General features: G+C 42.4%; 1 protein-coding gene across 7 annotated transcripts in view; it reads right to left on the bottom strand.

Moving 5' to 3' along the window:
* The window catches only part of bnc2 (basonuclin zinc finger protein 2), a 201657-nt gene that overhangs the window by 48952 nt on the left and 137611 nt on the right, over positions 1-15094 (bottom strand). For 6 of the 7 annotated variants that reach the window (XM_061770815.1, XM_061770810.1, XM_061770811.1 and 3 more), the window contains 2 exons: positions 5169-5271; positions 1691-1926 (listed from right to left, as the gene is read on the bottom strand). In XM_061770815.1, the coding sequence (XP_061626799.1) occupies positions 1691-1926; positions 5169-5271 (339 nt within the window). Of the gene's footprint in view, positions 1-1690; positions 1927-5168; positions 5272-14033; positions 14120-15094 lie in introns of those variants that run through there. The other variant, XM_061770814.1, reaches the window with a different exon arrangement.

A 15094-nucleotide genomic window follows, 5' to 3' on the forward strand; every position in this document is an offset into this window, starting at 1 on the left:
CGATACAAAAGCTGCATTCACAAATTCTGCCTTTACAAAGTTAATAATTCTAATCAGCTGTCATACATGGAGATTTTTAGCAATATTGAGGTTTTCTCATTTAGCTATGCGGAAGTCGAAATATTAGGAACAGCTGTGGCTATGATACAGTGCAATTGTACACCACTGCAAACTATAAGCATGATTATAAACATATTGTATAAGTGTACTGTGTGTGCGTGCGTGCGTGCGTGTGTGCACGCGCGCGTGGATCTGCAAATGTTTTAAGTCACAGAAGCCGTTTCCGCGCATACGCAGCGCCCCCTCCCCCGACACCACCCCAACCTTTCTCGTCCACTCCTGCCATGCTGTTCCACTTACACTCTTTGGAAGAGTGCAGCACACTTGCACACAGATAAGCACATGTGAACACAACACACACTCACACAGAGTACGAAAACCACATGCACGTGTCCGCTCGCTGCACACTAATTCATTCAGGAACACTTTGGGTTTCAGCACCAGAACCCTTTTGTGCAATTATAGAGGAAGAAGGAGGGGAGATGTAGTTTGCTGGCGTGACATTTTTCTTTCTTTCTTTGTTTTTGTTTTTTTTTAAAGCTGTTTTCCCCCCTTCTCGTGTGTACGCGAAAGGGAAACAAAGTGGAATTGTGATGGGTTCAAAAGTGGCCCATAATTGTTGTCTAAAATAAGTGCAAGAGGGCTGCAATACACCTTTTTGTAGACCACTTTTAGAAAATGGTGTAAAATTGCAAACTGTACATATACCGTAAATATAAAAAAAAATAAAAAATCATTGCGGCAATGCTTTAGCGCAGGGGTGGGCAAACATTTGGGCTCGAGGGCCACATTTGAAACTGCAGCATAAAAAAAAAAAAAGTTCAAATGTGCATGTAAAGTAATTTAATAACAAAATAATAATTCACTCTAATTTTCAATTTTATTATTTATGGTTATTTCATTTGTAATGAGTTAAACAACTATTTAATACTATAAAAAAATCATGTTTTTTCATTTTCTTATTTATAATAAATCAACCCATTATTTAATGACATAAATGAATGTAAAAAATGTATATATAATGTACAATGAACCCCATATTTAGGATTCAGCATTTGAAAATTCACTTATTTTTTTTTTTTTTTTTTTTTCTTTAAATCCAGCCTGTTATCCACTGAAAAACTGAACCTATTCGCTGTTATGGTGTTCAGGCCAAAGTAATAAAAAATACTGTTGTACCGCCATCTTGTAGCATCTTGGTGCCAAGGAACTATGTTGAAGTGAGTGGAGGAGTTTCATTTAGACAAAAGTAGTGCTTTGGCGCCAGCTTTATGCAATCTTGGTGCCAAGGAACTATGTTGAAGTGTGCTGAGGAGCTTCATTTAGACAAAAGTAGTGCTTAGCTACCTTCTTCTGGTATCATTTGGCAATTATAATTAATTTTACATTAGGGGGGGCTGTCAATTATAGATTTTCGCTATTCACGACAGGGCTGAAACCATACCCACCACGAATGCTAGGGTTTCATAGTATTTTTTCAAACCAATTTTTGAGGGGGGGGGGAAACATCTGATTTAGTGCAACAAATTTTAGAGATAGTGTAAATGGTCGGTGGGCCAGATTAAAGAAGGGTAAATTGCCCGCGGGCTATACTTTGCCCACCCCTGCTTTTGGCGGGATCGTCGCTGACCTGCAGTATGTAGCCCCGCACGTAGTCCCGCAGGGTCCAGCCCAGGCCGTGCAGGATGTGCAGCACCTCCTCCTGCTTGAGCACGGAGAAGAGGCGGTCCAGCAGGATCTTGAGCCGCACCGGCACCGCCTGCGTGCCGTACAGCATCAGGCTGCTGATGTCGAAGACCACGTTGGACTGCACGATCTCCACCTGCGTCGGGTGGTACAGGTGCTGCGTGCTCAGCTTGTCTAGGGCTGTGCACAAATAACACACACACAAAAATGGGTTCGTCATCAGTTTTTACCTCATACAAAGTCGTCCACTGGCTGGGGGAGACTGTTTACCTAACCGCAAATATGGCAAGACTTTTATTTGTACGTTTGTGGAATAATGTTGAATAATGTTAGCAGTGTCATCCAATTTGCAGTGTCAGTCAGCGTTGAAAGCAAAATGAAAAAGGACTGAGCAGAACTAATATCGTAATTCACATAGTGGAACCAGGGTTTGACATAAACTTGTTTGCTCACCAGCCGCTGTGGCTACTGGTTTCCCAGAGTTACTAGCCACTCAGCATCTTAACTGATTGCAGTAAATTCAATTAGTAACTATTTACTTAACGGCAGCTGCAGTATTCAAATGTATGTCAAGTGAAACATGAATTGAAAACAAGATTAAAAAGGAAATAGTTACCACTGTAAATTGCCTTTATGCATTCATTTGTGGAATAATAATGAACAAGGTTAATATAAGTGGAGTTTAATGCAAAATGAAAACTGCAAAACTAACAGGTGAGATAGTGGAACATGGAACCTGCGAGGAATTCACACGAGCGCTAATCGTTGTTAATAATGACCTCATATCATCATGATCACAAGATAAACAAGATTACACACTTTCATTTGAGTGACGGTTTAGGCGCTGCTGTTTTGGTTACCAACAGAGTTCAAATAGGTTCAGAGATTAGATTTTTATCGAGAGGTTCTGTGTTCAAATGTCGGCTAATCTTGAATGGGTTTTCTGCGGGTAGTCTGGCTTCGTCCCACATTCCAACTACATGCCTGTGAGGTTCATTAAAGACTGTAAAGCGCCCATGTGTGAATGTCACATCGTAGTTATGGTTTTTGTCAGAGGGCCGTTATGACTGTGAAATCATATGAATGTTGAATCATCCTTATATTCTTATATTATCCTTATATTATTACATAGACAACAAATGGATGGATGACTAGTTTTGAAATAAAAAGTCAAGGGTAGTACTTTGTTCAACTATTGTTCAAGTTACTCTACTGTAAAAAGGGGGTCGGTAACAAAAAGATGGTTGCAATATCACAACCTTATTATTTATTCCATATGACAATTAAAACATTTTTGTACAGATTTGAGCAAGAATCATGGTGCTTCAAGCACAGGATTTGCTTTCGCGGGTCACATAAAATGATGTGGCAGGCCGGATCTGGCCCCCGGGCCTTGAGTTTGACAATACTCTAAATTGTCCATTGGCGTAAATGTGAGTATAGATTGTTGTTTGTGTATATGTGCCCTGTAATTGACTGACAACCAATCCAGGGTGGATCCCGCTTCTCTCCCCAAAAGTCAGCCAGGACTAGTTAGTGAGGATAACTGACACAGAAAATGGATGGATGGACATGAAGTATTCTTTATCAACTTTAACACATGGACAGCAATCTAAATTTCATCAATATCTGCAACACAGTAAAAAAAAAAAAATCGAATGTACTTCCCATTGACTTTTGTAGAAAAGTGTCACTCTAGCTCCATTATGTTGAGTTCGCCTTGGGGAAGAAGTGCAACAAACTGCTACAAGGTTAGGGCGCACGTAGCCCGACAGGCGTGAATCGGGGGAAAACAAACCGACACGAGACCGCAACCTTGGTCCTGTCTGTCCACTCTCCTCTCCTTCCTGCGGTCTCATCCCACTCTCCTCTCACCCTTTCCTTCCCCCTCTGCGCCTGTCTGGGCGACACCTGGCCGGGTCTCTCTTCCTCTCTGATCCCGGGACGAGGGCCTCGCCTGACAACGCCGCGCCGCCAGACACGAACGTAATAAAAAATGAAGAAGTGCTTGTCAGAGTGGCTGCCAATGCTGACATGAAATGAAAAGTGGAGGGAGGGCGAAGGGCCGGGGGGAGGATGGACGCCTGACACTTCACAGGGAGAGGCTGGGAAATATTCACCCAGGTCCTCGTGTCAATTCACCAAGAGAGCCCCATAGCCCGTTATGGTGAGCCAAACAGGTGTTTTCTTTTATCCAACTTTCTTCCACTCATATTTCTCTATGTACTTTTGGGTTCTTTTTTTGAAAATTTATTATTACACCTGCGTAAAGAATTGCTAAGGTGAACTCTCTGGCTTTTTGGCCGCCCAATGTGCACCAACAAGGCTTACCAGAAGAGTACAGTAGAAAGTCTATCCAAAATGTTTTGGATTTTCTGTTCTTTTTTTTGCTCCACTTGTGTGGCAATTAAAAATGCAAGTCATTACGCTTTTTGTCATTAAAGTTAACACTGGTTAACTTCTTTTAAAACTTGTACAGCATGACAGTTAAGGGTGTTAAAGTGTTATTCAAACATTGCCTGAAAAACTAATGGTTCACTGTGTGCATCTTTGGCTTTTTCTTTGGCTTTTGGCAACACTGATTCCAAAGGCGTTCAAGACGGAGAGTTTGATTGCTTTTTAAGCTTTTTATTAGGAATTTCTTTTTCACATTTGAAAGACAGTAATAATTTATACCTAATGTAATAAAAGCAGGCCTCACAAGTCATGCAGAAGTCCAGTCGCTGCATTATTTGGATTTTTTCTTTGGCTTTTTAGGACATATTCCAAACGGGGGGAAGAAAAACGAGAGACAGAGTTTGAATATTTCTGACTTTTAGCAGCACTTCACTTCTTTTTACACTTTAATAGCCAATGATTAACTATATGTATTTTTGTCTTTTTCATTCTTATCTTGAGCTATTCTTTCCAAACGGAGAGAAAATACAGGAGTAGAGAGTGCGTTTCAATAATAGTGGTTTACTTCTTTTTCCATTTGAATGACACGATTAACTCTGCATTGGTTTGATTGATATATTACAATTGACTATTAACAGCGGTTAACTTCTTTTTCCACTTGTACATCAACTAAAACTGTTAAACAGTGAGCAATACGAGGTGCATCTGTGATTTTACGTCTTATTACAGGGCTCAAATGATTTTTATGCCGCTAAAATTGCCCGTAAAGCTATCAAACATTTTACGAGGGCAACTCTTTGACTATTGGAACTGATTACTTTTATTATTTTATATGAGAAACATCTTATTGTGTTCAACCTTAAAGGTTCCACTGTCAATCTATTTCGGAAAGTCAGTTACTTGTTTTTGTACAAAAGTGGATAGATATGAAATGAGCCCAATCAAAGTACTACATAACAGGTACACAATCATGCTACAACACCATTTTGGCATTTTTAACAATAATTTAAAAAAAAGTTCCTTACCGTGAGCCACCCAGCCATGTTTGCAGTGGTCGCATGTGCGCAGGTGAATCTTGCCCGGCTGGAAGCACTCACACGTGCAGTTGACCAGTGTGCAGCGAATGGCCTGCAGGGGGGCACACACAACAATCCACATTATTAAGAGAAACAACAAAATTGGATTTCATTTATTTTACAAATCGTGTTCAGAAACAGAGCTCTCCTACATGCAGCGTTCCGGTTGTGGGCTGTAAATGCGCCAAAGTTCATTGGAAAAAAAAAAAAAAAGAAATCCCATCAAACTGTTTGGATGGAAGCTCAATTACTCAATTGGAGGTGCACTTGCGTTGAAAGCTCTCAGCGGCGAGGGGTTAATTGCAAGCGCAACACATCGCATTCCCTCCGTTTGCCCCCTTACGACAACCCAGAAAACGTCTGCTGTCCGCACAAATAAAAACATCTGTATCGTACAAACAGGTGGAGCAGCTGCAGGCTGTAAATTCACCTTCGTCAGACAGCACGACCCAATGAAACGAGGAGTAAAACAAACGACAAACATTCATCTTCATAAGCCGCGACCGGCCTTTTGTTTATCTCTCGCTCTCTCTCTTTTTTTTTTTTTTTTAACACACGGAATAACTTATGGTATCACTTCAGTTCAATATACTGCACTGTTTGCTGTCATTTTTGCTAGCGTTCCCATGAGTCTAAAGTGATATATCCTGGCCAAATCACCAGTCAATCGCAGGACACACACAGACAAACGAACACTAACGTTCATATCTATGGACAATTTGGAGCCTTCAATGAACCTAGCGCGCATGTTTTTGGAATGCGCGACGAAGGAGGAGCACCCAGGGAGAACAAAGATTCCAACCCCAAACATCGCACCTGTAAGACAGACTTTAGCCTATGGCTAATTCATTTGCAAAAATATGGGAGACATAAAGACAATTTCATCTAATTGTGCTCATTTTCAACTGCAGCAAACTATATTACAATTTCCTTCACAACCACGTGACTGGAGTATTTTTGCGATTGTAATGATATGGAAGACACATACACAACTATAACGTTTTAGTTGAAAAAAACCCAAAACATTTTTAACAATTTACACGGTGATTCTCTGAACTTTTTCGACTGAAACATGACAACACTAACAAGCGCTATGAGCTAACAAAGCTAGCACGTACTGGTCAGTATGATTTACAGGGGTTTCTCGGTTTTCGACCTTTCGAGGTAACAAAGGCACGTTCGGTTATTGCCGACTTTACTGTTGTTCAATTGACTGTCTTATTGTCTTTGTAGTTATGACTTTACTATGTTAGCGTAGGTAGCTTATGGATTATGGCGCCTTCTGAATCATGTACAAATTCAGGTTACGTCCGTCACCGCCATAGGAACGGAACGCTACTGTAAACCGAGGACCACCTGTATCGGACATTTGGCACGTGGTATCCACTAGATACCAAATAAGAGGGTCTTTCTGGTGAGTTAATTTAGAAAGCCATTAACAGCAACATATATATGGTAACTGTGCAGCCGCTATGATTTGCGGCCCGCTTCTTTTTAGTCAGCAGACTCTCGACGATCCAGTGTGTGGCTTACGCTTATCAGACGCTTTATGAATTTACAGTCAGCCGGCTTGAGAATCATGCAAGTCGCAGAATGGTGGCGGGTCATAGTCCAGTGTCTGCACAATCTGCCAATCTCTATTTCACAATGTCCCGAAATGGTCAATGAGATGGACAAGGATCGACCTTTAAGTTACACATCTGTCGTAGTTCAGCACTTTCATGGACTTGCTGAAATAACATGAACTGATTTTAAAGATTGGAAGTACACTTCTCGATATTAAATCCACAACCATGATCCGAATCCAAAATCTTCAGTATACCCTCATGTCGTAAACCATCAAGGTGCCGAAGTGAAAACGAGCTCATCTGACATTAAAAGGCGTATTACACCACTTTCAACCATGTCGGTACATAGTCAGAAAGCTTATTTGACAGTTTTTAAGATCTTAAGGCAAGGGGAGGGTGCCAGGATTAGGCAACCTGAAGTGTTTATATATAAACTGCCATTTGGAAGTGACTTTGACTATTTGTGGGCCCAGAGTTTAGCAGGAAAATATTTTTTGGAATGCATCTTAATTGAGTTTGGTTGGATATGAGTTTGATAGCTATCCCAGTATGCATTGCAGTTTGCAGCTGTGTTCTAACACGGTGCATTCTGCAAAATCGTTCTTTGGAGCTCAACTTCATTTAAGAGTTCATTAAAAAATAATAATAATAATAATAATGTCTTGCAAAATTTTGCAGGGATTTATCAAGCAGTGTCTCGCTTGAACTTCGGTTTGTTAGCTCTCCCAGGATGCATTGCAGTTTGCTGTCATGTTTGGTCACGTTCCAAAGTGGCCGTACTGTGTTTTCCAGGATCGTTCTTCCATTCTAAACTGGCTAAGGCTTCTGTCGGAAAACACTTTTGCGGTGGTTATTTATCTAGCGTAGTGAACTTTGGTTTGCTAGTCTATTGTCAGTTAGTGTTTTTAAGTGGCCGATAGATTGCTCTTCAGCTTTAAACTTGCACGTTTTTGCAATTTTGGCAGGGAATGTCGTTTTGTTAGCTGTCCCAGGATTAATTGCATTTTGCTGTCATTTATTTGTCCATTTATCTCCCGACCTAACTTGAATACGTCTTCAGTTGGAAATTTTATTTCTGCCCATTTCGACGGGGCTGCGTTGACATTTCAACGTTTGGTACCTATCCCAGGATTCATGGATGCATGTACTTTGCTGTCATTTATTTACTCGTATCTTATGGCCGTGTGGTGTCTGCTTGTTCTTCAATTGTGATTTCTTTTCATACATTCAGTTCAGTTGGATTGTGAAGATGTCGTCTCAAATATTCAGGTTTAACGCATCGGTATCCGCAGTTAGCAGATTGACGTCTTTTGCTCATTAGCTTCATGTGAGGCAGGCCTAACAGTAGCAGCAGCAGATGCAAACAAACAAATGGAAATATCAAGCGCACCTGCGCTGTTTATGAGCCCAGCGTCTGACAGCTGACAAGATAGTTAAGGGGCGTCTAATACGGCAATTAGAGTGTGGCACTATCTGCGGGGCTGCCGCTGTGACAAGGCGCCCCTCTAATCACGGACTTATTACGCCAGCGAGCAGCAACCTTTCATATCTGGGCCATTAAGCAGACTGCGGCATTAAGACGCATTAAAGCAGCGAGAGGCACTAAGGGCAGACAGACGAAGGCATCGGAGTGAGGCGGAGGGGGCGCGCTCTTGTTTTTTTTTTTTAGATTGACTTCGACTTTGAGCCAGGAAGAGATGTTTAAGGCTTCACAAGTAAAGAATGACAGAGGAAGAAGTTGAAAGAATACAAATTGATTACAAGGCTCTTAATAAGGAAACAAGCGTGCAGATGTGTCCAACGCAGCCATCAGAAACATCTGTGTTTGCTTTAACAGACGAAACAAGAGAGACAAAAGAATAAACACGGCTCCTCCAACCTCCCTCGTGTGGGTCTGCTTTGCACTTGGCCCGCATTCTAACTTGGCCCGTCTCTGGTCAGGGACGAGTACCGGGCCCGGATCTCACCACTCCCCTCACACATATTTGTCACAGAAGGCTGGGGGGGGGGGGGGGGGGGGTTGTGTTATCTGAGGCCAGGCCAAAAACGCAGCATTAGTCACTGTGTTAGCGTCTCGCCAGGGTTTCCTCTTTGGCTCGCAACAAGCAGACGAACATGGGATAAAGGACAGGACAGCAGAAGAAAGAGGGGGGAGGGGTGGGGGCTGTGTGGGAGGCTTTTTAGAATCATTTTGGCCAAATAGTATGGATCAATTCAGTGTTTTTCAGTTTCCATAGCAAAGAATGCCAAAATAAGTGACCCAAACTACATACGACTTTGCAGCAAACTTTTTGGGGGTTCCCAGTCTTGGTAGTGCCGGTTGGTTGAGTTGGGTCCTGTGGTTTCTTTGTAAGGATCATAAAATATCTGCCCATAACGTACAACATTGCAGCACTCTTTGGTTGAGGTTTCAGTCACAGTAGCGCAAGTGGCTCGGTTCAGTTTTGCGTATTGTTTGTAACCTTCTTTAGTTAGAGTACCGTTTCCATTTAGAGTAGTACTAGTTTGTTCAGTTTCGTTTTAATTTTCTGCATTTCGTTTCTAAAGCATCCTAAAATATTCCATCTGTACCATATGACTTTTGAGCAACAGTTCATTGGGGTACAGGTCCCAGTAGTACCGGTTTAGTGAAGTTGTTGAACCTTAACCTGTTATAAGCTATTCCAAATTGTACGGTTTGACTTTGAAGGACAACTTTGTTGGGGTGCCGGCTGCAGTTTGGTTTAGCGCCCATTTTTCAGCATTTCCTGTAGCTATACTGTCCGACATTTCCAAATTTGGTTGGGTTATGAGTTGCAGTAGTACAGCTTGTTTCAGTTGGGGTTTGGATATTGTTTGAGAGGGTCCTAAAATATCTAAACAGTATTGTATGACTTTTTTTTGTGGTGCTACCAGTCACAGTTTAGTTTGGTAAGCGTTTACTTTGTAAAGAGCCTCTGTCAGCAAACTTTCATTTCACTGTACAGTAGTATTGGTTGGTTCTGTTCAGTTTGGTTCGCAATTTTTGGGCACTTCCATTATAAAGGCACAGTGGTACGATACAGTTCGTTTGTTTGTTTATTGGTTGACAAACTTCTAATCAGGACGTACCGAACCAAATTGAAACGCGGCAAAAATGTGAGCGTTTTGGGTTCTCGCTGTCACGCAGCTGCAGATTAGCCATCGCGGTCAACAACTTGAGTCTGTCCGCATCATTCTCAGCTCTTATCTGACTCAAGTGTGTGTGTCATTGCGGGCTAGTGTTTAGCTGCAGGCTTGATGTTTCATGGCTGTTTTGCTTGGCCAGCAGCGCCCGTCCCGGCCCACTTGTAAACACTCATGCGACGGCCTGGACTCACCGTGACGAACGTTAGCACGACAGATGGGTGGAAGCGCTCTAGCATTCGAACAAGATGGTTCCAGGCTGGACTCTTGGCTCGGGTGCGCCGTGTAAACAGACCCCGTGGCCCAGGACCAACGGCGACACATGCAACTGAGCCCGAGCAGGAATCCGACGTCAGCGAAGACACAATGAGACCACAGAAGCAGTGGTGATCTTTGACTAATAGCATCCTGTTCAGCTGCATTACCGCCCTGTCGTTTTTAATGTCGTAAATGCACGCCAGTTGGCTTTCTTTTGTTTTTTTTTTTTCTCCCTTCCAGCCTCTCTGCAAAATGCAAAGCCACGCAGATGGCCGAGTATTGTTCCTTCCCACTTTAATCGAATCCCTTTACCCGTGTTCAACACGTTTCCACAGACCGCAATTCTTGTCGGGCGAGTTAAGCAAAGCCGGCCGGGCTCGTAAATGAAAACCCCGTGTGCGTACCATGTGTGCGCCTCGTGGAGTCGGTCGGCCTCGGGCTCATCCTACAACACCGGGAGCATCTTGTCCTCTTGTCCTCTCGTCTTGCCCTGCCCGCGAGATATTATCTCATCTGTGAGCTTTAGCTGCCCAAAATGCTGCCAATTTCCTGACAGAAATGTGCAGCCAATGTGTGCCGGGGAAAAGAGGCGCGGCGGCGTTGCATGTCATAAAGACGGGCCCTGGCCTCGGATTGAGACGTCAGGACCGCACAGTGTCCATATTGGAACCAGGTGACAAATCACGCAAGACGCAGAAAGAAAGGCTTTGTAGTCGAGCGCAGTCATAACATACAAGGAAGCAGAGAACCTATGCTAAAGATAATTGTTGGTTCGTTTTTATTTCTGCTTGTTCGTTAGGTTTGCTTAGACTTGTAAGAGTTTTGCTTTTTCCTTGACTATTTTGTGATCCCACCACAGAGTCGTGTCAGTCATGTAAGAGAGGGACGGACAAACAGTCAAATCATCTGGTGTCTCAGTCAAATATGGGCAATTTAATTCTTTGAATATCAAGTACATACAGTGCATACATTGATTTTAACACGCAGATGCTAACATAAATAGCATGTATGTATTAGCATAATTGCTCATGACCAGCTTCCACCGACGGTATTTTAAGTGTCGAGCATCTTCAAATGATGAGTTTTACTTGAGTTTTATTAAGTTTTAAGTATCTCTGAAATATCTCTTTACACTTTTATGATCGTTAAGAATTTTTAACTCCTACTTAAAACATTGTCTGGACAGTAAACCACCTTGGAAATTACCATTAAAAACTTCCATCTGTTTTCATCGCCTGTCAGGCGTCTTCAAATGGTTAGTAGTTTTGCTTTATTTTAGTTCTATTTAATCTTATTCTAAAGGATTGAACTAAGTCTTTATACAAGTATGACAGTTAAGAATGTTAAATTGGGACTTATTGTATTGACTCTACGGTGAATGGTTTTACAAATGGTGACATTATTAGATTTAGAGAAAAGCTTTCATCTGTGTTGTGTCTCTTGGGCATCAGCAAACATGAAGTAGTTTTGCCTCATTTTTATTATATTTATATTATACAATGTGTTTAAATACTCTTTTCACTGAAAGTTAAGAATTTTGGAATGTTACACAAAACAACGTTTGGCCTTGGTGGAGTCCTACACTCCGCTTTGATTAGAGATCTGACTTTTAAATAGCAACGTGATGCGAAGTAAACAAATGCAGATGAAACTCTGTGATGGTTTACTGGAGGAAAACGATAGCAATGGATGGGGGGGGGGGGGGGGGGGAGGAGAACCAAAAAAAAAACCCAGCTTGCGCTTGTCCATTCAATCCCCACCGTGCAAAAATGCCTGTCGCCCCTGTCAGTTCTGCTTTGGAGCCCCGGCGGCTGCCATTCGCTGAGGCAGAGGTCCCTGTCCTCTGTGCAGCTGTGCATCTGGGCTCTGACACGGGCCACGGCGGGCCAGAGCTATGCTAATGGCAACCAAATGGGCCGTGAGTCCCCGGTGGATTGGCAGGGAGATGCATGTGCAGTCCTTCCTTCCTTCGCTTTCAAGGCCCGTACATGGACGCAACTGGTCTGCTCCATACACTCTTAACTAATGATCTCTGACAAACTATGAGTCATGTGTCACTACGGATAATACTAATATTTAGCTGTATTACAATAAAACTGAATTGTAACTGAAGCGGGGTACATGCATACCAATAATCAGGGCTAATTTCAGCATTTTTCCTCTCCTCTGATCAAAGTCTGCAAAAGCTCAGATAATCGGGTGTCTTTGAAGGATTATCCTAAACGATTATCCTGTGATGTAGGGTGTGTTTAGGGTAACTTTTCCTCGCCAGATCTGCACAGAAAACAGTCGGGGCTGACAATTGTAAATGTTAAACCCGTTCTATATTTACCCTCGCTAATCTTTGTCAACCGTGAGTTCGGCAAATCCTCGCATACTGCGATTTTGACGTGAAACGGCGTGATAGCCAAATAAGAAGCGACCTTAGGCTTGCGCTATTGCTGGACAAAAAATGAGGAGCAACTGGTTGGGTTGAGCATTTGTATAACATATAAAAAGCGGTATGCGTCACGATTGATACGATGACTGACAGGTAGAGCAGCCAATGATTGCACGAGCAATGACGGAGAAGCCGACCAATAACTCTACAGTACACTCGGCAGGGAGGTGGGACTTAAGCAGAAACACAAGTCGCAGCCAGGTGGAAGAATGCATGACGACGTAGTCGTGGAATTACCGACTTATAACCAAAGAGCTTCTTTGAGCTTTGGTGCATTTGAGGAAACTGGGAAACTTGAATTTCAAAAGTCTAACTAGGGAAATGCCTCCACCACTTTTTACAGGGGATAGGGAGAGAGCACTGCCACAAATAGTAAAAACCTACGAGTAATTGATGCCTCCCCCCACAAGCACTACTTTTCGATTAGATAGGGCGATGGCTTATCGAAATGAAGCTCCTCCCCTAACTTCAACATTGTTCCCTGGCACCAAGACGCCAAAAGATGGTTCCAATACTTTTATAAAATCAGGGCTTTGGCACAAGAACTACAGCACAAGAGGTTCCTAGTTCTGCTTTTTTTATTTTATTTTTTTTACATGATTTAGAAATATGGCCTAAAAGTGTTTTTCATACAAATATTTACAGTAATTATTACTACTGCGTTAATGTAGTATAAGGATTGACTGCTGCCCATTCTGGCAAAGTGAGGTTGTGTCGTCGCCATAGGAACAGAACCCATAAACCAAAGATCCCCTGTATATTTATTTGTATATGTATTGCCATTGAACCTGACTGCTGTCAATCAAATGTATCTATTCACCAACAAAACTAGATTATAACAGTCATCAACCAGATTGGTTGTTTGAATTTAACCAGAACACTTTTAGCAATCTCCGACTGGGATATTTCACATTCCCCAGCTTACTTGAATGCACCATGAGTAGCACAGGGCAAGAATCAACTGATGAAGTTGTGGCGAAAGTGAGAGACTGTGGCGCGGGGGAACTGAAGAAAGTGTGAGTCAGAGATTTTTGTTGTTGACGACACACACGCACATGCGTGTGCACACACACAAATAGTTAGTGTGACAGGGACAGGAGGCCACCATTGCTGAGACTCCGCCAGCCTGACATTTTAGTCATCGCGCTCGTCACAGTCGCCTGCAGGGTGCGACTACACACGCGCACAGCCTCCCACATTCCTGCTAGTACAAACACACACACACACACACACACACACAAGAATTCTTCTTTTCTAGTCAGAGTGCAGCATCTTGAAACAGAGGATTTTCTTTAACAGTATTCATGTAAAAAAAACAAAAAAAAGAACAAACTACATATGATTATTGGACTATCACAAAAAGTGCAGCACGACAACCACTCTAATATCATTAAGAGCATTTACCTCCGCCAGCATCGCAGGCAAACGTTTAACTTCCATGTTTACCACCATCCCGGCCCAGCAGATGACAAGCCACAAGTGAGCGACGCGAAGAAAGTGATCGAGACAAGATAGGAGGGGAGGGAGAGGCATGACCAATGGCTACATGACGGCCAGTTCCACGACAAAGTGGAAGTGTGTCACTCCCAAAGCAGCACAAGTGTGTGTTCATGTGTGTCTGTTGTGTGTGTGTGTGTGTGTGTGTGTAAGTGAGACAGCGCACAAAAAGGAAAAGTCCATCAGGGTGTTTTTCATCTTTATCAGCCTTACAAAGTTCACAAGATAGAGGGGACGAAGTGGCTGCGACACGCTGTTCCCGTGTCACAGGGAGCAGCGACCACCGTACAGACCAGAAACAGATCAAGAGATCTTGGACCCTTCAAGATCCTTTCGGACTGCCTCCCTCTTTTGATTTTCACGTTGCAAATTTCTCCGCATTTGAATAACGCCGCTCGAGGGTAACCAGACAAAACCTTTTCAACTCTCCCGAGGACCCCAATGTATTGCCCTAACTTTGACACATATCAATCAATACTAAACAACTCGACAGACATGAGTGAAAACAAAACCTAAGCTTATGTATTGCATGTTACTGTCACAATGAGTGACAAAATATATATTTAAAAAAAAAAAACAAGGCACAAGTATTGATTTGATTGCCATTTGTTCGTTAGCAAGCTTGCACACTAAAAACACACAACCAAATGAGTCCTGTCCGTATAATGCTAACATCTTACATTATTTGCCAGAAACCAGGAAGCAGCCTTTGAGCTAACGCACGGACAAACAAATAAAGACAAATATTGCCTTTGAGTCACAAAAGAAACACAGAAACCAGACCAGTACGGTGTTTGTTAAAATTCAACTTTTCAATATTCAGCGTTAAGTCACTATGGAAACATTCCGCGTAGGAATTCAAATGGTGGACTCCCATCTGTCTAATGTAGTATTATGTCACTATTATTAACCAGAAAGTTGCTTGTAAGCTAACAAACAGTTAGCTAGTGTTTGTAAGAGGAATTTAT

Source organism: Phyllopteryx taeniolatus, chromosome 4, assembly GCF_024500385.1.
Source record: "Phyllopteryx taeniolatus isolate TA_2022b chromosome 4, UOR_Ptae_1.2, whole genome shotgun sequence".
NCBI lineage: Eukaryota > Metazoa > Chordata > Actinopteri > Syngnathiformes > Syngnathidae > Phyllopteryx > Phyllopteryx taeniolatus.